The sequence below is a fragment of the Amaranthus tricolor genome, chromosome 5 (assembly GCF_026212465.1).
Source record: "Amaranthus tricolor cultivar Red isolate AtriRed21 chromosome 5, ASM2621246v1, whole genome shotgun sequence".
In the NCBI taxonomy this organism is placed as follows: domain Eukaryota; kingdom Viridiplantae; phylum Streptophyta; class Magnoliopsida; order Caryophyllales; family Amaranthaceae; genus Amaranthus; species Amaranthus tricolor.
Window position 1 is genome coordinate 20,984,446 of NC_080051.1, and position 20,384 is coordinate 21,004,829.

A 20,384-nucleotide genomic window follows, 5' to 3' on the forward strand; every position below is an offset into this window, starting at 1 on the left:
ATGATGCGTTTTATGCATCAATTTATCGAAAGAGTTCTCTGCAAAATTAATTTTAGGGGAAGATGGGCAGTTGTGTTTCATCCTCTATTGATTTTTTCAACAATCAACTTCCCTAAATTTCTTTGTTTCAAACCTTAATTTGAGGATATAAATGATTTTTTCTAAAGAATTGAGTTGCCTCTTTATCTTTCTTGAGCCGGGGACTCCTTTGGCCGTGCTCTCCTTTATAGGTATGAGTTTTCGGACCCTATCTATAGTTTTTCTATGAGCGGGATACATTAGGTAAGATGATGATGTAATTAAATAAAATATATAAGCTTTGCTATGAGCTTTTTGATTTAAGCCTAAAGTATATAGGGCGTGTTTGGAAAATAATATATTTATGATAATGAAAATTTTAGTTGAAAAATCTCTTGCTATCTTGATGGTCATTTTTGTCCAATTTTAATCATCTTATTTTCTTTACAAATATCATTTCAATTCATTACCATTGGGAGAGATTATATTATGTGATAATGAAAATTCGTAAACAAAAAAATATTTTTGTGATCAAAATTTCATCACCATGGGAATAAAATGGAACTTTTGATAAAATTTCATCAAAAGTCATCAAAAGTTCCATGTCATTCCCATCAAAAGTTCCATGTGTCACTCCCATTGTGATGAAACTTTACACTATAAATCAATCTCATTACCACCATTTAGTACCACTAACCAAATGGGCCGTAAGAGTTGTATAAGAATATCTTAGGGCCTTGTGTAGAGTATATATATATATATATATATATATATATATATATATATATATATATATATATATATATATATATATATATATATATATATATATATATATATATATATATATATGAGCCTTAGCTTAAAACAAGTTATGTCCATTTAGTTGTTGGTATTAAACAATAGAAATGAAAATAATTTGTAGTAAAATTTTATGAAATGTACGATGTTATTCCCATGATAATGAAACTTTGATCATAAAAAGCTCTCTTTTTTTCATTTTTCATTGCCACCTAATACCACTATATCATATTATCATATGATAATACATGAGAATGAATTTTGTGAAAAAAATAAAATGATTAGAGACAAACAAGTATGGTCATATAACTTGGCAAGAGATTTTCATACCAAAATTACACGAATATTCCACTATCATTCCACCATTTAATATCTACTACCAAACGAGCCATTAAAGATTTGACAAATAAGTACGCACTTTTCCAATAACGAGCGAGTTAAAATTTTAATAAAGAATAGTTGAAGAAATAATTAAAATTTTAGAATATTAATAATAATGTATTTATTTTATAGGGAAATTATCAATGGTGCCCTTGTAGTTTTGAAAAATTACAATGGTATCCAACTGCATTTCAGTGGTACCCCCCAATTTTATGGTAATTACAACCGTGACATTAATGATGTTGTTTCCGTTAAATGTCCGTTAACTTTTGAAATTAACTTAACCATGGTTAGTTTGTAATTGTTTAAATACCCAGCATCCATTCAAACACACGATCTTCTTCTTCTCTTTTCCATCTCCTCTTCCTTCTCTGCTTCCATGGCTGCTTCCTCAAGGATCTCATCAGTCTGCGGTAAGGTGTATTCGGGTAATACCAAAAGACGACATGGAAGCCCTAACGTTAGTTCCATTGAAGTTGGTGATAGCTGGGTAAGGTTGAAGAAGTGTAACTGTGACCCAACAAAATTCTATGATATTAGGGTTTCGGGTTCAATTAACAATCTGGGAAGAATATACTACAAATGTATGTCGTGCCAAGCATTTGAATGGGGTTTTGATGCTGATTTGAAGGAAAACATTGATGAACCTACACCTGCAGAGGGAGAAGGTGCTGCACCTCTAATGTCGAATGACGAACAATTTAATGAACTGAAAGCAACTGTTGAAGGGCTGTCTAAGAAGGTTGATAGCTTACTTAAGGTTCTGGTTTTCATGAAATTTGTTGTAATGTTATACCTATTATTGGTCTTTCTTGCGATTGTAAAGTAAGATTGTAAGCGTTGTATTGGTTTCCTTATATGTAAGTTTAGGTATTGTGTTGGTTCTTGCCTTGTAAAAGTAATGTTGTATTGTTCGTTATGAAAAAATTGGAATTAGATCAATTTGCAATTCAAAGTTGCTGCTGTTCATCCAACATCATACATAATTAATACAATCTGAAATACATTCATACATAATTTGCATCCATAATCATCCATTAGTTATACAAAAAGAGGATTAATCAACTGTTCATCAATTAGGTATACAAAATAGGATTAATGTATTGTTCATCCATAAGAAGTCAGAAGTTAAGTAATTACATTACACAAATACTAATCATTTTGCTTTGCTCTTTCCCTTGCACTTCAAACTTGAAGAATCATTAGTCTTTGCTGCTGCTGCCTTCTGTTTTTTTGTTGCCCCTCCCTTGAGGCTGGACTTGTTGTGACCAAAATCCCCACACTTCCCACATTTAATTGTCTTGCTCCTCTTTGCCTTCCTCTCTTCATCATCACCTCTCTTTCGATTCCTACAAGGCCTACCAACACCTCTTTTCAGCACAGGAGGTAGTATTGCAGGGTGTTCAGTTGCTGGCCACTTACCCTGATCAGGGATAGGTTTAATGCTGTGATGATAGGTCAACTTATATTTCTCTACTGAATACCAATCATCAACCAAGGATTGTGGATCAAGACCTTCATGAAGTATCGCTCTCATTGCATGCCTACATGGTATCCCAGTGATTTGCCAGACATTGCAATGGCATGTGCGTTGGTTTAAACTGACAGCCACAGTTGATTTGCCCTCCACCACCTCATACTCACCTGGACTAGACATGAAAGCCCTGCAAGACCTACTCTCATTGCACAATACTTGAACTCTCTTAGCAATATTTGGACACAGCCTCTCCCATTCTTCACACTTTTGCCTCCTTGTTGCTAACCTAACCATTGTTACTCTCCTAATTTCCTCTAACAAACTTAACACTGGCTTGCACCTGTCAGTTCCTAGGGTGGCATTAAAGCTTTCCACAAAATTTGTTGTGTTAACATCACACTTCAATTCAGGGTCAAATCTATGTTTTGTCCATCTCTTCTGTGGACCCAAATTAGCAAGCCATATCCTTGCAGCAGGGTTGTTTTTTTCAATCTCAGTCATGGCCTTTGCAAATGTGAAGGGTGAGAAGGCCCCACATGCTAGCCAATACAATTGCCATAACTTAGGCCCATGAAAAGACTTCTTCCAGTTGGCACTAAGGTGTCTGCAATAATACCTTCTTTGCACCTTAGGCCACAAATCAGTCAGAGCCTTCTCAATTCCCTGCATATGAAAACAAGATATTAGGTTTAATAGATTATGCATAATCAATGAACTAAACAATAATAAGTATTGTTACCTTCTGTCTGTCAGATATTATGCACCAATTGTCGCCTCTTTTACTTGGCTCCAGTACATGCTTAAGATGCCAAATGAAAAACTTCCAACTCTCTTCATCCTCACATGAGACAATACCCCATGCCACTGGAAACATTTCATTGTTGCCATCAAGGGCAATTGCAGATAACAAAACCCCACCATAATTACCCTTTGAATGAGCCCCATCCACTCCAATAACACTTCTACAACCAGAAAAAAGGCCCTCCAAAGATGCCTTGAATGATACAAAAATGCTTATAAACACTAATGGTCTATCAGGATGTGTAGGGGGATACCAAGCACAATTTGCAAATGAACCCTCGTTTGTTGATTTGATAACATCACAGTAAGATGGCAATGCGCTGTATGATGTATCATGGCCACCATGAATGATACTCAAGGCCAAGTTCCTCACCCTATACAAGCTTGGTTGTGGCATCTCAACACCATATCTGGACCACAAGAGCTCATTCAAGGCCTTACCTGGTATATCATTATTAGCCCTTATGTCCTCAAGTAAGGCATGGCATGCCCACTTCACTGTTACCATAGGGTTTTTGGTCTCTAACCCCAAGCATGTGTGTTCAGCATTTTGAATTTTCTTGATAGCCCATGTGACACCATCAGGCAGCCTAGAAGCATGCAACCGCCACTCACATTTTGCTTCACTACAACTAATTGTGTATCTAACTCTATCTGCTTTATCAACAATCACTGAAAAACCAGATTGTATGCAATAATCCCTAATAACATCCCTCAAATGTTGCTTATCTGTAAACAATTGCCACTCCTTAATGACAATATTCCCAAAACCTTTGTCCTTGTACAACTCCCCATTCTTATACAACTTAGTCAAATAATTATCAAAGTCATCGCAGTCATCATCCCAAATTGGTCCTTCAAATGGATTAAAATTATCTGCATCAACATCCTCTACCTCAGCCTCTTTATCACTATGAACCAAAGACACAATATCACTCTCAGAACTATCAACCAAAGATTCATCATCACTCTCACTGACCAATGATTTTGTTCTAGATGTAGCAGCAGCCTCCTTGTTCTGTTGCATCAATCTTACAGACTTTCTAATAGCTGTCTTCTTAATTCCCTTTCTTCTCATAGTGGTCTTTGGGATTTTTTTCTTTGGGGATTTGCTTAAGGTCTTCTTAGCACTGGTCTTTGGGGTTTTGTTTGGAGATTTGTTTAATGTCTTCTTTTGTGTTGTCTGTGCTGTAGAACCCTCCACATCAACATCATCATTCGCTTCATGAGTAAATTCATCACTTTGGTTTATCTCATTCAGTAACTCGGCATTTTCAATGATAACATCATTGATGTTGCCAGGGGATGGTGGGTTTATCTCAGCATGTCTTCTACACCTTCTCAAAACAGGCAACTTGGGCCTAAACTCAGTCTTTGGTGGTTTCAAGCCCTTGTCCTTCACAATCTGCAGTGGGGTTGGAATGGGGTACACTTCTATATCAAAATCACTAGTTCAACATGCTTCTTTTTGTATACATAACTAAAACTAGGATGTTCAGGGGTCAAATGTTCCTCCCTCTCAGCCTTATCCCAATAATCAATAATCATGTCTAGCATGTTAACTAGGTCGACATCATCAACAAAAACTTCTGTCTCTGTACCCTTGTACAAAAATTTCAACACCACACTATCATCCATTTACAATCTGTTAACACCAAAAAAATAAAAAAAACATAAACATAAACGACATCAATCATAGAATTCCAAACAAATACAGAATTCAAAAAAGCCCTAAATTTTAGGGCATTTCCGTTTAAAAAAACGACTCAGAATACCTTTAAACCACAAAATTCAACAACGAAGCCTAAAGATCGAAACATTTAGGACGAGAAAATAAAAAAAAGCGACATTTTACTTGAAATTTAGAGTAATAACTGAAACAACCAAACATCTTGCATGTAAAGAAAAAAATGAGGAAATAAAGAATAGGGAACTTACAAACGTCAACGAAAGTAGGAATGAGAAAAATGCAGCTTCAACAATGGCGTGATCAACGGAGGGAGATGATGATGAACACAGAGTGAAGCAAGTACGGGTTAGGAGGGAAAACGAAGAGGTAAGCAAATAAATCACAGACAAACCATGGTTGGTATTTAATGACAGTTAACGGAAAAAACATCATTAATGTTACGGTTTTAATTACCATATAATTGGGGGTACCAATGAAATGCAGTTGGGTACCAATGTAATTTTGCAAAACTACAAGGGCACCATTGATAATTTCCCTATTTTATAACAAGGAATATATGGAGTATATCAAAGTACTTCTATGAGACTCTTCAAAATATAGGCGTTCAAGAGCTGCTTACTTGGCTTGAAATGTGCAATGTTATATGTTAACGGATAATAATGAGATGAGGAATTGAGGATACTAATCAGCAGTCTAGGATTATGTATACAACAACACGTATTATTTATTGTATATTCTTCTACTTGTATAATTAATTAAACTTCTCCGCTCAACAAAAATTCATTAAATTCTACTCAACTTAAATTATACTCTATTTAAAATTTATTCCATGAGCTAGATGTATCATGTACGTTGCCTAGATCGTTCACTCCAATTATTGGACCTTAGCCCCTAAGATTAATTAATTATTCTAATTCTAATAATTTATGATTAATTACACTTTCATACGTACTTAATTAAAAAAAATAAATAAATAAAAAAAAACTATGTTAAGCTTCCTTATGAGCTTGTAGACTTATGACTACAAGCTTTGAATTAGCAATCTTACGCTACCCAAACTCGAGTGTACGTGTTTATCGCCCAAAATCATAAACGTGCGGATTGCTTAAAATGAACATTATCGTACTAATGTGGGTCTCCTATGAGGTGAGTAGGCCAAACATTTATCCAATGCCGAATGACAAATTCATGGCCGGAATTTGTTATTTTTATTCAAAGAAATTACATAATCATGATTTTATATTTGGATTCCATGTACTAATTATATAAATTAATTAGATTATTATTAGAATCCCAATCAATATACTTAATATATATTATATAAAAAGAATTGAATTTTGTCTTAGTTAAAGCAAATACATCTTTTTCGGAAAAGGTTTTGAAATCGAAACTCACCTAATCATTTCCTTTCTTTCAACTTACCTATGATCCAACAAAATATTATATGTGTAGAAGTATTATTTTGTAAATGATTATCATAATGCCCTATTTTGTACTATATAACTATTCCTATCTTGCAGTGTCGTTTCTGATAATTTTTGGGCCTTAGGTGAAAAATAAAAAGGGTCCTTATATAAGTAAAATTGTTTTTTTCTTCAACACAAATTCTTGTGAGAGACGGAGTCTTTGAGAGACAACCTCTAATTGGCCGGCCCATTATATATTTTTTAAAATATTGTAAGTAAGCTTTAATAATGATGTAAATAGACATTTAAGATATTAAAAGTAAGCATTAAAGATACGATAAGTAAGCATTAAGGATAATATAAGTACACATTAAGAATACGGTAAGTAGATATTAAACTTTAATGAGCCTGGACTTAAGAATTATTGTCCACTAGGAGCTATTGTCTTAAGAATACGGTAAGTACACATTAAGGACCGTCTCTTAAAAACTGTCTCTCAAAGAGAGTTATTGTCCACTAGGAGCTAGCATTTATTCTAAGCACGCATTAGTTTATACAAGAGCATCACGAGATCTGATGCAACTAAAAACTTTAGAATTAGGCAAAAAGCAGATAAAAGATGATTAGTAAACTAATCTACAATATAATATACATCGTGGTCAACCTCCTCCTTAGGTTTAAGAATTAATAGTAGTAAACTAAGAATTGTTTTTTTACTACTGTACAATTAAATAGTCGTATTTTTTTCAATTACATTACCGACTATCACAATGATAGTTAGAATTTTAAGAAATTTAAAATGAAAAAGAGAGGAAAATTATTAGCCTCTCATTTTCGACTATTTTATGTTAAATTAGGTTGAAGTTATTGTAAATATCGGCATATTAATGGAGAAACACGAAAATTATCTGCCTCTCATTATTGACTATTTTCTGTTAAATTAGTTTAGACTTAACTTTATAAGCTAAGGAGATACATATAACATCCCAAAAGCATATGACATTGGAAAGAAGGGCTCCATATGTGATAAACCATCCCAACACCCTCCTAATACCATGTTAGGCAGTGACAATTCGTCACATGATCGCTCCATGGGCCCACCCGAGTGGACACACCCAGGGGGCACCCGTGGGCTCGGGCCCACAAACCCACGTGTAATGAGCGTTGAATTGCATACAACACTAAATGAGTTTTATTTTTTTTTCCAAAACCATACAGTATTAGGAGATTCACACATTAAGCATCTAATCAAAGTCTACGACCCACTCTTTTTATCAATGTGGGATCTTCCTCACATGTGAAGTGTGAGCCACATCACATCCAATAATAAGAAAAATTATCAAAGTTCTTGATCATTGGGTCGACCTGAACCTAACACGACCCCATTGGAGTAAGAACTAACCCAACTCAAAATCAACCTGACTCTTAATTAACCCGATAAACTAACCATTCTGATTGATCTACCCTAACTCCCAACTAAAATCACCCTTAATATGTATACCTTCCAAATGACTTCTTTCAACTAGACCCTAATTTTGGCGTTAGATGAACCTATCTGTTGTGCCAAGTTCCAAACCTCATGTCATTGGTGAAGACTTCGAGCATCTCATAGTTCACACACTATCTTGCACACTTGAGAGTGAAGATATGAGTGCAATGGAGTATGAAGGATTGAAGTTTGGATACTTGATGAAGTGATCAAGTTGGAAGACTTGATATGCTTTGATAATAGTAAGGGAATGCCAAATAAAGGGTTGCTCGAATGATCGAGCTCAATGGCTCGGTAGAGCAATGCAACAGATTTAATCTAGTAGCTTCTGGAACCTCGCTCGACCTGGTCGAGCGGACTATAGCACCAAAAAACACGAGTTTTTTTGTTTGCTAGGTTTGTAGTGGGCTTTTGGGGTTTTGTCCTAAGGCTTCCTAATATGTTATGGGACTATAAAAGGGTCTTAGGGCATAATTAGGGTTAGTGAGAGACTAATACAAGTGAGGCAACTAGGGTTTACACCATTATAGTTCTTTCATCCTTGTATTAGGTTGTTTGTGTGAGACCACCATTAAAGGTGAGGTTTTTGCTTTGTAAGTGGGTTTTTAAAGCTTATGTGTGGCTTCTCATTGATGTATGTTGATATATTAATGAGAGTAAGTATTGTTTGAGGGGGAGGTATCCTTAGATACCTCATATATCTTGTGTTGTTTGTCCATTGTTGTTGTGCTCTGTTTTTGAGTGTTTTTTGTGCATTTTATTCTTGTTTGTTCTTCACCATTGTCATAACCCTTTCACAACACTATTAAGTAACAAACTCATCGTTCAAGATAGTTGCAATAGTTGATTCTCCTATTCTATTTGGCACTCTGGCTTGAATGCAGGGGGAGAGCTATACGTGTGAACAGTGGACAGTGTCACAGCCATTCTAAATAGTTTGTCAATATACATTCCATTTGTTCCCTTTCCATATTCCCAATGGGAATATCTATATTTAAGTAGCGAAATATGTATATAATCTTCCATAGATATTTACATGTGAAAATATATTCTTATAAAATCTTGTTAGATTCGTTTTAATGCATAGTATTTTATATGTATTTTTAATATTTTGTTTATAAAATGTATGTATATATAATTTTTTTTAAATATATTGTCGTACCAACGGGTCAAAGACTTCTATAGTTTTTTGTTTGCATATATTGTAGTGGTACATCATCATTTAGAATTGTATAATACTCCTAATTAATATTGATGTGGCAAATCAGTTTACTAATGTATTTGCCAACCAATAACCATGGTAGCCACAAACACTACCACGGTAACTACTAATATTAAATAGAAAATATAATATTGTGGTTTAATCTTCTCTATCAAAAGAACTACACCTATATAAAAATATGGATTTAAGAATTACTCTAATATTGAACTTAATTTAGAATTATATACAACTTATAAACCTATTTAAAACTAATAAATCTTTGAAATATAAAAAGTTTAAGTATAAATAATAAAATTAAAATCAGTTTAGGACGCTAAACTCATCAGACCCAGCGAGTTTGGGGCCAAAACCAAAATTTTAGAGTCTAACGGTCTATATTCAGGTATGAATCTACCAATAACAAATGAGTCTAGATCGGAGTCCAATTGGACCCAAATCCCAATCTAAAGTCAATGGTTATGGTTATGGATCGAGCCAAAATAGGCAATTGATTAACTCAATTTTTAAGTATTGAATTGTTCCAAGAAAAGCTGTTGATTCTTGCTCATTGAAGAATTATACGATAGATGAAAGTGTCCACTTCACTCACATTGTCACATGTTACTTTCTGTATGTTTGGAAGGTACAATTAATAAGTAAAGGCTCCTTCCTCTCTTTGGCCGACAGTCCCATGGCCATGGCAATGTGCCATACATTAAAGTTTTGATGGATTTTTGTGGATACATTTGGGAGGAAAAAAGTAAAGCAACTGATTATTTCAATTATTAGCTAAAAGAAAAAACACTTCCTATCGAAAATAAAATAGAATTTATAGTAATAGTCAATATTGTAATAATAACATCAATTTATTAAATGTAATTATAAATATTGAGCTTTAAATATATAATTTGAAACTAAAAAAAAAAATAAGAACATCTAATGGACTATATACTACGAGTAAAGAACTGAAGAATTTTTATAGTAAAAAATCGAAAATATTCTAAATCTATGAAGTTGGGTCAAAATTAAATTTGATTACAAAGTTAGACAATAAATATCAAATTATTAAGTGTGTTTTGAACGCCTATAATTATACCATAAATAAAAAAATAATCATAAAAAGTCAAAGAATTTAAACATATTGAATGATGTACAAAAATTCATTTTAATATCAAAATAAATTTCTAGTATTACTCATTGTTATGGAGTATATAACGTAAGCTTTTGGTTGAAATATTTCCTTAATATGATATCATTCTTTCATTGTATCAGAAGTCAACGTGGTAAGAGATTACGGGGTCGTATCTCAATCACTCCTCATTTAAAGTAGAATGTTTAGTGCCTTAGCAATCCACACTTCTAGCCCAATGGGCGCTTGTGTGAGAAAGTGTGTTAGAGTATAACATATTTTGGGCTAACAATTGACTTAAGCTTCTAGTTGAAATTATAATTTGCTAAAATTGTTGGCTGATTTAAATATTTAAAAATATTGAATATGTTACATGTTTAAACCAGATGGAAATCTTTGATAAAAATTACTTTTTGATTGTTAAGTCAGTAAATCAATTTAAAAATATATATATAATTTTTTTCTTTTGGCTTACAAATTATTTATTAAATTATTATTAGTAAAAACTAAAAAGTCATCACCTAAACATATCAATGCATAAAAATTAACTTTCAACAAAATTAGTTTACCAACATTTAAGTAATAAAATTGATACTCCCGTTCTTTTTTCATCTTTCACATTACTATAACGGGTAGTTTTAAAAGTTCTTCCACTTTAGAATACTTTCTATTTTTAGAAAGTTTTTATCCCACTTTTACCCCTAACACCCCTTTTCTTTTAATGTATTCCTTTTCTTTTATTTATAATTATTTTCTCTCTCATACTTCCAAAACAATTATTACTTCACACTACTATTTAATTAAAATAATACCCACTACAACCTCATACTTCCAATACAATCATTACTTCACACTACTATTTAATTAAAATAATACCCACCACAACCTAAAGATTCTATCTTCCTTAATATATGTGAAAAACCCAAAGTAGAAGATAAAAAAGAACGAATGGAGTATATATTTACCAAAATAATCACAAATTAAAAAGCACGAAATTATCATTAACAATCAATAGTTACAACTCAATTACACACACCACCTAATGTTAAAATGCCAACGAAAAATAAAAACAATTTTACATATAAAAGAAAATCAGAGAATTAAGAATGAGACAATAAAAAGTCAAACCATCCAAAGCAAGAATTATGAAGAAGGGGTTGACTGATGATGATGATAAGCGCCGGTCCGACCGGAAAGTAAACCGCCAGCAGCAGCTTCTTCTTCATCCAAAAACAAATCATCAGATCGTCGGAAAACCGAGTAAATCACAACAATAGCAGCCCCAACCGCCAAAGAAATCAAGATATTTCCGGTCGCACCAGTAAACAAAAGTAAACCGATTGTTAAAACCGAGAGAACCGTTAAAACGATCCGGTCATCAATAGACCGACCGAACAAAACAAGCGGTTCGTCGCGTAAAAAGTAAAGGAAAAGCCAAGCAACCATCATAGCGATGAAGACGATGAGAGAAATAGGGTGCCAAAGAAGGGAGAGGAAGAGGACTATAAGGATGAACATAGCGAAGTTCATACGGAAGTACAAGAGATTTGATTTGAGCCGTGAAATTGCATCGGAGAGATTGTGAGGGCAGGAAATGGAGTGGTAATCGAAGATTTGTCGCCATGGACGACGGGCGGAGAGGGTGCCGTAGAAGCGGTGTTTAGCACGGGAGATGAAGTCGAGGTTGGTGGAGAGTGGGGAGGAGGAAGTGGGTTGTGTGGAGGTGGAGATGGGTGTGTATGGTGAGGATGTTGCCATGGTTATGGTGGAGGGAGAACTAAGAAGGTTCGAGTTTAGTTATTTATTTTGGTTGAAAATGGATGAATGAATGAATGATTGGAAATGGGAATATGAAAACTTGAATTTTATTGGTATTAGGATTTATGAGGGGATTAATTATTTGGGGGAAGTTTGTTGTATACTTGTATGAGATTGGGGAAAATATAAATTGGGATTTTAAAAGTCTTTTATTATTTGTTGAAAAAATTGTTTTATAAGATATTAGTATTAAAACTCATCTAATGTACGAAATTTGTTAATACGGAATATATGTAAAAAATATTTCAAATTATGATACATGTATATATTTTTGTTATCAAATTTATTGAATATATGACTTTTTTAAATTAAAAAATACTTTTTTCATTCAATTGAGCATATTAAATTCTAAGTTGGGTGAATAAAATTATTATAATAAATCATATAAATATTTACCTAATTTAGCTATAATTTTTAAACAGAAAAATCAAATTATTATAAGTTTTAAATAATTGCAGATTTTGTATTTGGTATCTTTAACATATTGAAGGTGATGTTATATGATTGGTATTATAGCATCTCATAGTAATATAAATGCTTATAGTTAGGGTCATAGTACGATGAAGTTGGTGATTTGGTATGCTAAAGTTGATGTTTTTGTATACTAAAGTCGGTGTTTTAGTATATTTAAATTGGTGTAATTATCATGCTTAAGTTGGTGTTGTATGCTAGTTAAGTTGGTGTTTTATTATGATGAAGTTGGTGTTTGTTGTAGTGTTGGCAAATGTATTTACACTAATTGCTAAAAAAGGTGGTTAAGCTTACTTCAAAACAAGTACAAGACACTGCAAGTCTGCAACCATCAGTTTTGGTGGTTTGCTTAAAATGAAGACTTATAGGTTCTCAGTTGGTATTATACCACACATGTTGCTCAGTTTGACCCTTTAAACAAGGTTAAATCTATTCCCAACAACCCATTATACATCATTACTGCAGAAGATTTACATGACATATTTAGTCTGCCTCTAAACCCATCCAGAAAAGTAAGGACAAGGTAAAAAAAATTGAAAATGAAGTTGATGACTTATTGAGTAAGATAGGCTTCGCCAAGCCTGATATCGTAAAAGCCACATATTTATTAGGGTGCTTTGCTAAATATCCCGTAGAGACGATGATTTCGAGAAGATGTTTATATTGTACGTTGTTTCATTGTTCTTGCTCCCCTTCCAGATTTTAGGTTGAAGAGCTCAATTTATTCGACTATTGCTAATGCTACAACAATATATAATTTTGATTTCACCTCAAGTACCTATGTTACATGCAGCATGGACAATTGGAAACTTGATTTGTTTTGGACAAAAATTGTTAAAATATTTTATGACTTATCTGAAACTGAAAACATGATTCTCCTGACACTATTGTCTTAAGTCAGAGACATAACAAATACTTGTATTTAAAGGAATATCCCTGAAACTACTAGTAATATCTCAGTTTGTAAATGAAATAGACTTTGATTGGTGTTACACTTGACTAGATTAATGTTTGTACTGACTTTGGAATTGATGGATTTAGTGTATAATTGTCATGCTCAATACAAAAACTTAAATCATTTCCCCTTTTCAGCCTTATATCATGCATTCATAAACCATTTGTTATGATTTTCTTGATTATGTGCTGCGTAGTCCTGCAGACCCTCGAAATGCTAAAAGTGCTTTTTACAGGTTCTGGCTCTTTTATGGATTCTTTGATGAAGCATGGAAAGAAGGAATGACCAAGGATGAAGCTGAGGTACTCATTTTATTGATTGCAAAATTAGAAGCTACACCTACGGGACTTTATATATCACCCTCTTCTTTTTGTTTATTGTTTCACTTCCTTCGCCACATACAAGAGGGCAAGTATTTGGATGGATCATGGTGCAAATTATAAATTTAAGGGTCAAGATGCATAATAAACGAATATAATGGGTCTTGGGCATAACATAGGAGTATAAATTAGGCAGTCACCATCGACTGCTACAACCTCTGGCGAAAATATCTGAAATCATTTGAATCAACTATCATTATTGGTGTTCTAGAACCCCCCCCCCCCCCCCCCCCCCCCCCCCAAAAACAATTTTTTGGTAGACTTGATCAACTGTTTAATCATGATTCATCAAGAAATCTTTAATGCTTGTATATACTGTTGAGCAACCATCTTTCTTGAGAGATGAGTGCAAAGATCTAATCTTTATGAACAATTTGTGGATGGTGGGTGTATTCATCTTTTTTGGGATATTTTCATTCTTTTTCATGTTGAACAGTTAGTTTTTTAGTTGACTGAATATGATGGAACCATTTTGTCAGTTTCATGTCATTAGTAGCTCCCACCTAAGGAGCTGGGGGTCGAATGACTACTGTCTAATATCAATTTTGGTCAAATTCTGATGTTAGGGGAATGGAGTCATCTGTTAAGGTGATGATTGGCGAGGCATATGCAGTTGTTTTTGATCCAGATAAGATGATGTGTAAAAACCTTGCCTTTTTTAAAACTCAAGTATATTTGTCACCCGAAGTCTTTAATAAGATCATAGACAACTTATCATGGGAGGTGGAGGAATAGGCTTGATTCTTGAGAAATTTGACTGCTTTACCGTTTTGGTATATATATATGACTTACATACTGCAAAATTTGTGAAAACGAATTGAGTTATCAATTTAAGTGTGCTTTGGTCATTAATGACTGGATCAGATGAAGCATTTCCATGCGCAAATAGTCTGATGTTTCACAAATAGACTTCAGTTCTTGATGTTTCACAAATAGTATTGGAACAGAAAGCAGCAAGCATACTCCCAATTTAGTAGCACAATTAGTATTGGAACCAAAATTCGTAGTTTATTTCTTACACCAGTGAAACTAATTGGTAAGCTACAAGATGGCACTATATTTGTGAAGAAATGACTCAAATATAGCCCAAAGAAACCTGTTTTTGAATTTCAACCAATTAAAGGAAAAATAAAGCTTTAAAAGTAAATGTGGTGTAAAGTTCAAATCTTTAAAATATATATTAAAGTTCGAACCTTTAAAAGCGGACAAGTGAAAGCTCCTATGTTTTAAATCAAATTTTCCATACAGATATGGAAACATTTCAAATTCATTAAAATGATACCCATAAATTTATTAGAATTGCTGTTCCGATTTGGCCTAAAACATCTCATTGGTTTGCTACTTTGCATTAGCTGGCATTTATTGACTTTTTTCAACTGCTGCCATGCCCTTTTATCTTCACTTAGAGATTGCACCCTTAACTTGCCTGTAGACAATGACATTGGGTATGGTGGGTTATAGCAATGATATATATAGAATAATTTAATGTTGCGTTTGGAATAAGTATTTTATCTTAAATTGTGAATTTTAATTATAAAATTATTAAATAAAAAATTTGAAAATGACAAAGTTTGAGAAGTCATTCTCAAGTCATCATCTTTATCCACTTTTATAGATACAAAAATCGTGGATTTGACGACTCAAAATAAATTTGAATTTTTTTAGTTTCCATGCACTAAATTTAAATTAAATCTATATTTTCAAATGAAATCATCATTCTCAAACTTAACATAGGAGTATAAATAGAATAATCATATACGCACTTTCACTTTGAGTTTGTTACTAAAAGCGATGTTATTAGGAAAAATATTATTATCAGTAGCAAATTTAAAGAAACATGAGAATATAGATAAAAACTAAGAAAAAATATTCGTTAACAAAATTAAAATAATATAATATGATAAATTTTAAATTTTATGTTATAATATATAATATAACTGGTGGCTCAATGGATAGAACATCTGCATGTGGAGCAGAAAATTTGGGGTTCAACCCCTACTGGACGCAAGTATCAGCTGGGGGTTTCTTGACTGCATGCATCTCTCCTTAGGGGAACAGGTATGATGTGTTCGCATCTTTCAGAAAAAAAATCCCCACTCGAACCCGGCCTTGTGCGGGATACTGGACGTGTGTTTTACCTTTCTTTACTGAGTTAAAAGTTTAAAATATATTTTATTTTACTATACTTTTCTTGAAATAAAAGTAGCAATATTATTCTTATTAACAAACGATCAAGAGCATTTATAAGTACTATCTTAAAAAAAATTACCATGAATAATCATTTTACTAAAATTATACTAATTTTTGATTAAGCTCGAATAATGCTTTCAACTTAGGGGGTTTCTTAAAATATCTTTAATATGTTAAAAATCAAACTATATGAGTTTATATGACAGAAGAAATTGTAAATTAGCTAATAAACTAAAGTTAATATTATTCTAGAAAAAAAAACACCTTTAACTAATATCAATAATGATTAATCAAAAATTAGTATTATTATAAGAAAATTAACAAAAATTTATATTATTTACGATAATAAAATTTATCTTATTTTTAAAAATATTCAACGAACAATTGTTGTAGACGTATTTTAGGAGAAAGAACGGCAGACTTCGTCATTCCGTGTTTATTCCGAGTTATGGAGCGTTAGTGATTGATTTCTAAGGCCGGTAGACGAAAGCGCCCCTAACTCACATGGATACGCCACGTTATTTGATACACAATTTTTTGATTTTTAATTTTTAATTTTGGATTTGCTTCCATTAAAAAATAATGATGATAGAAGAAAAATAATTTCTTAATAACACTAACATCATCAAGTACCATCAATTATCTACGTATTTACTCTTTATTATAGATTTTCGTAAAATAGTATTTCAAGATACATAAATATTTGAAAGACTTTCCGTTTTATTATACATGTTTCTTCATATATGTTGATATTTTCCCACACATCATCATCATTATTATTGTATTCAGTGTATCCTGCTCGTAAGAAACTATGATTAGGGTCTAGAGAGGGAAAGAAGGCGATAACTCATACGCATAAAGAAGAATGCGGCCAAGAAATCCATCGGCTCGAAAAAGATTTGACATTTTCTCACGGAATATGTCATAATTGGGTACAAGTATTTTAAAATTAAGAAAGTATGTTTTTAGGCTATGACCACGCATAAACAATGCATTTTTACTACTGTCAAGTGTAAGGGGCTTGCTTTTCAACCACCAAGTCCACAACTAGACATGTTCCTCTTACACTCGGACTTTGTTTTTTTAAAAAAAAAAAAAATTTGTAATTAAACATTTCACGCGAATTTAATTGAAAATTTATCAAAAATAACTAAGATTGTGTGTAGAATATTCATGAAAATCCGTTTTCATTATGTTTATGAAGCATAAATATTAAGTTCGATGACTTTTGATAAATACTCTTTTTATTAGTCTTTCAAAAGGGACAAATAATAATTTAATAAAAAAATAACGACAAATAAAAAGCAACATATGTTAATAACGCGTGGAATTGCATCATGATCTCCGACTCTCCGTCTCGTCCTTGGGTATACGCCTGAGAAAACGAATTTGACACGAAAATTGATCTGAAACACGATCGAAATTTTTTTTTACTTGAACCTGAAAAATGACAGAACTCAAGAAACTTTTTTTGAACCCGTTGGATTCTGCAGCTGTTAAAAAAGGGGTAAAACTTTTTCATTTGGGTTCACAAACAAAAAAACTAGTGTTTCTTTATTTAACATATTTTTTTTAGTTTTGTACTCTTAATATTTAAATTATTGCATTATGTTTGAGTTATTTGAATATTCTTTTTTATAGTATGGTGCATTTTAGACTTTTTAATATTTCTATATGTTGAATTATTATTACGTAATTGTCTAAAAATTGTGTTTCTATTTTTCGTAATTTGCCTAAACGCTATAATAAATAATTTTTTCGCAAAAATAAATTATTCATTTTCAAATTCAATGATAAAATAAAAAATCTCACAATTTTTTTTAAATTAACCTAAGAAAAAATGGTAGCCCAATATAAATTTGAACCCGCCCAAACCGACATAAATCCGACCGACTGATCGTTTTCTCAGGTCTATGCGTAAGTAATTCATGGACAAAAGCCCCCATTCAAGGCAGTGATATGGATATGCCACGTGACTTGCTGGATTTGGACTTTTTTGTTTTTATTAAATTGGATTTATGGTTGGATGGATGATTTAAACATGTATAATTTCTTTACATAATGACACTACGGTAATTTGCCAAATCACAGTTCCAAGTTCCAACCAAGGGTGCTGTCCACGTCATTTATTTAAGAAAATATCTGCAATTTTAACATTGCTGATTTGGTATATATAAATTAGTTCTATAGTGTATTTGTGATTCATGATTGTGCTTATAATTTCTAATGGATAAGTTTTAAAAAATTAGCTTTTGAATAGTTTTATACTCTTCTATTTTAAGGTCCAAAAATTCACTAATTCTTCTAAATAATATTCAACATTAAATTCTTAAGTTGCATTAAATCATAACCCTTCTTCCACTTATTGAAGGAATACTGTGACTTAAGCAGTGGCGGATTCAGAAAAAAAAAAGTGATGTCAATAATAAATAAAATTACAATCACCATTGAATAAATTAAGGTAAATGTCCAGATCGCATTTTCATATTTTGGAGTGGTGCTGTAGTGGACGCCGGTCGCCGGTCAGATGATCGTCATAGTCTCACAGAGCCAAGTCGAAAGAGGGTTTGGCCGTTTGGGTCTTGCTTCGACTGTTCGACATTGGGCTTTTATTTTTAAACCTGAATTTATGAATGCTATTAATAAGTTTTTAACCACTGATATAACATATATTTCTTTATACTATTTGATTTTATTTTGGATTTAGGTGATGTCAACTGACCTCGTTGACTTTACTCTAAATCCGCCCCTGGACTTGAGTGCATAGAGATGTAATCAAATTGAGTGTGTTAAAGTGTGTGCATTGAGTATGCACATTAAAGTGACTTTTCTCAAAATTATTGTTATGTTTTTTCATTTTTTCATCAAAAACTATCTACATAAAAGTGACTTTTCTCAAAATTTTTGAAGAATTTTTTTCAAAAATTACCAAAATAATATATTTTCATTGTAAAACAGTACCTACAAATTATAAAAAAAAATCTAATTTTACATTAATATAGACATGTGCAAATCATGTATTTATTTCTTATTTGCATTGAAAACACCAAAAGAGACCTCATGTTTTGATTCAACCCACTCTTTATTTTTCCATTTTCAATTTTCAATAAAAACACATTTATTAATAAAAAAAAATGACATTTTACATTAATCAAAATAGGAAATAATTAGAAAAAGTAAAAAAGATAAATTGTAAATTTAGGGAATAGCCTTAAAAAAATTAAGCCAAAAAGAAAATTAGAATATTAATTATGTACAAATTAATGCCTATTGGTAAATTTCGTTTGATCTCTTAAATAGTAGTACTGGATAATAGTCTATAAACAAGAATTTTAACATAATGACAACTCCTGGCAATGTGGTCACGTGCCCATCACCCTGTTAAGGACCCGAGTTCAATCTTTGGTAGAGGCATAATTGTATATTTTTGGTGAATTTTGGACGTAGGCCCATCTTGTCCTTACCCAAAGCTGGCCCCGGGTAAAGAAATGCATAAGTTTATAGGAGTTCATGAGTCACATTTCATAAAAATCAACGTTAAATTTTATTCTCAGTAATTACCACCATTTAATATCATATAGACGTGTTATAAAAACTTTTTGGTATTCTTAAAGCATTAAATATCTCTTTTCAATAAACTTTATAATCAATCAATGCGGTAAGTGGGCACATTGAAGTTCTAAAGGAGAGGAAAAGAAAGACATGGAATGGGTGATCATATTATTTCTCTGCCATGCCATTGCTGAGCCTGTGGTGGAATCCATACGAGACCATATGTTTAAGATAAAGCGGTCAATCGTTCAGGGCCCTATATTTTTAGGCCAAAAAAATATTTTTTCATATACAAGATTAATATTTTCTTGAATATAATTTAAGTATAAATTTATATTTTTGCTATATAATATGAGTTATTAGGACTTTTTTATAAAATAGTTAAAATATCAACAATACAAAATAAATGGAAAATATTATAATTATTATTATTTTACACTAGGATCCTAAACTAAATGAAACGACCCTGGTTATATATACATAAAAAGTCATATTATTAATTACAAAACATACAGAGTTTTAATTGTCTCAAAACCCATTTGATTTGAGGCCACTATCATCATTTAGTCTTTGGATGTTGGTGATTGTAAGGTGTAATGATTTGACATATAATTCTGTAAACTCC

At 32.3% G+C, this 20,384-nt stretch overlaps 1 protein-coding gene and 1 non-coding gene across 2 annotated transcripts in view; one reads left to right on the top strand and one right to left on the bottom strand.

Moving 5' to 3' along the window:
* LOC130814395 (small nucleolar RNA snoR135) overlaps positions 1 to 120 on the top strand; it is a 140-nt gene extending 20 nt beyond the window's left edge. Inside the window, exon 1 of the small nucleolar RNA XR_009042415.1 lies at positions 1 to 120. This exon is cut by the window's left edge and continues 20 nt beyond it. This is a non-coding gene — a small nucleolar RNA (small nucleolar RNA snoR135).
* Positions 121 to 11,366: 11,246 nt separating this feature from the next.
* Positions 11,367 to 12,334, bottom strand: LOC130812633 (PRA1 family protein F3-like). Its single transcript, XM_057678169.1, has one exon. It carries the CDS (start codon positions 12,149 to 12,151, stop codon positions 11,537 to 11,539), a length of 615 nt encoding a protein of 204 aa, XP_057534152.1. The 5' UTR covers positions 12,152 to 12,334; the 3' UTR covers positions 11,367 to 11,536.
* Between the last annotated feature and the right edge of the window lie 8,050 nt (positions 12,335 to 20,384).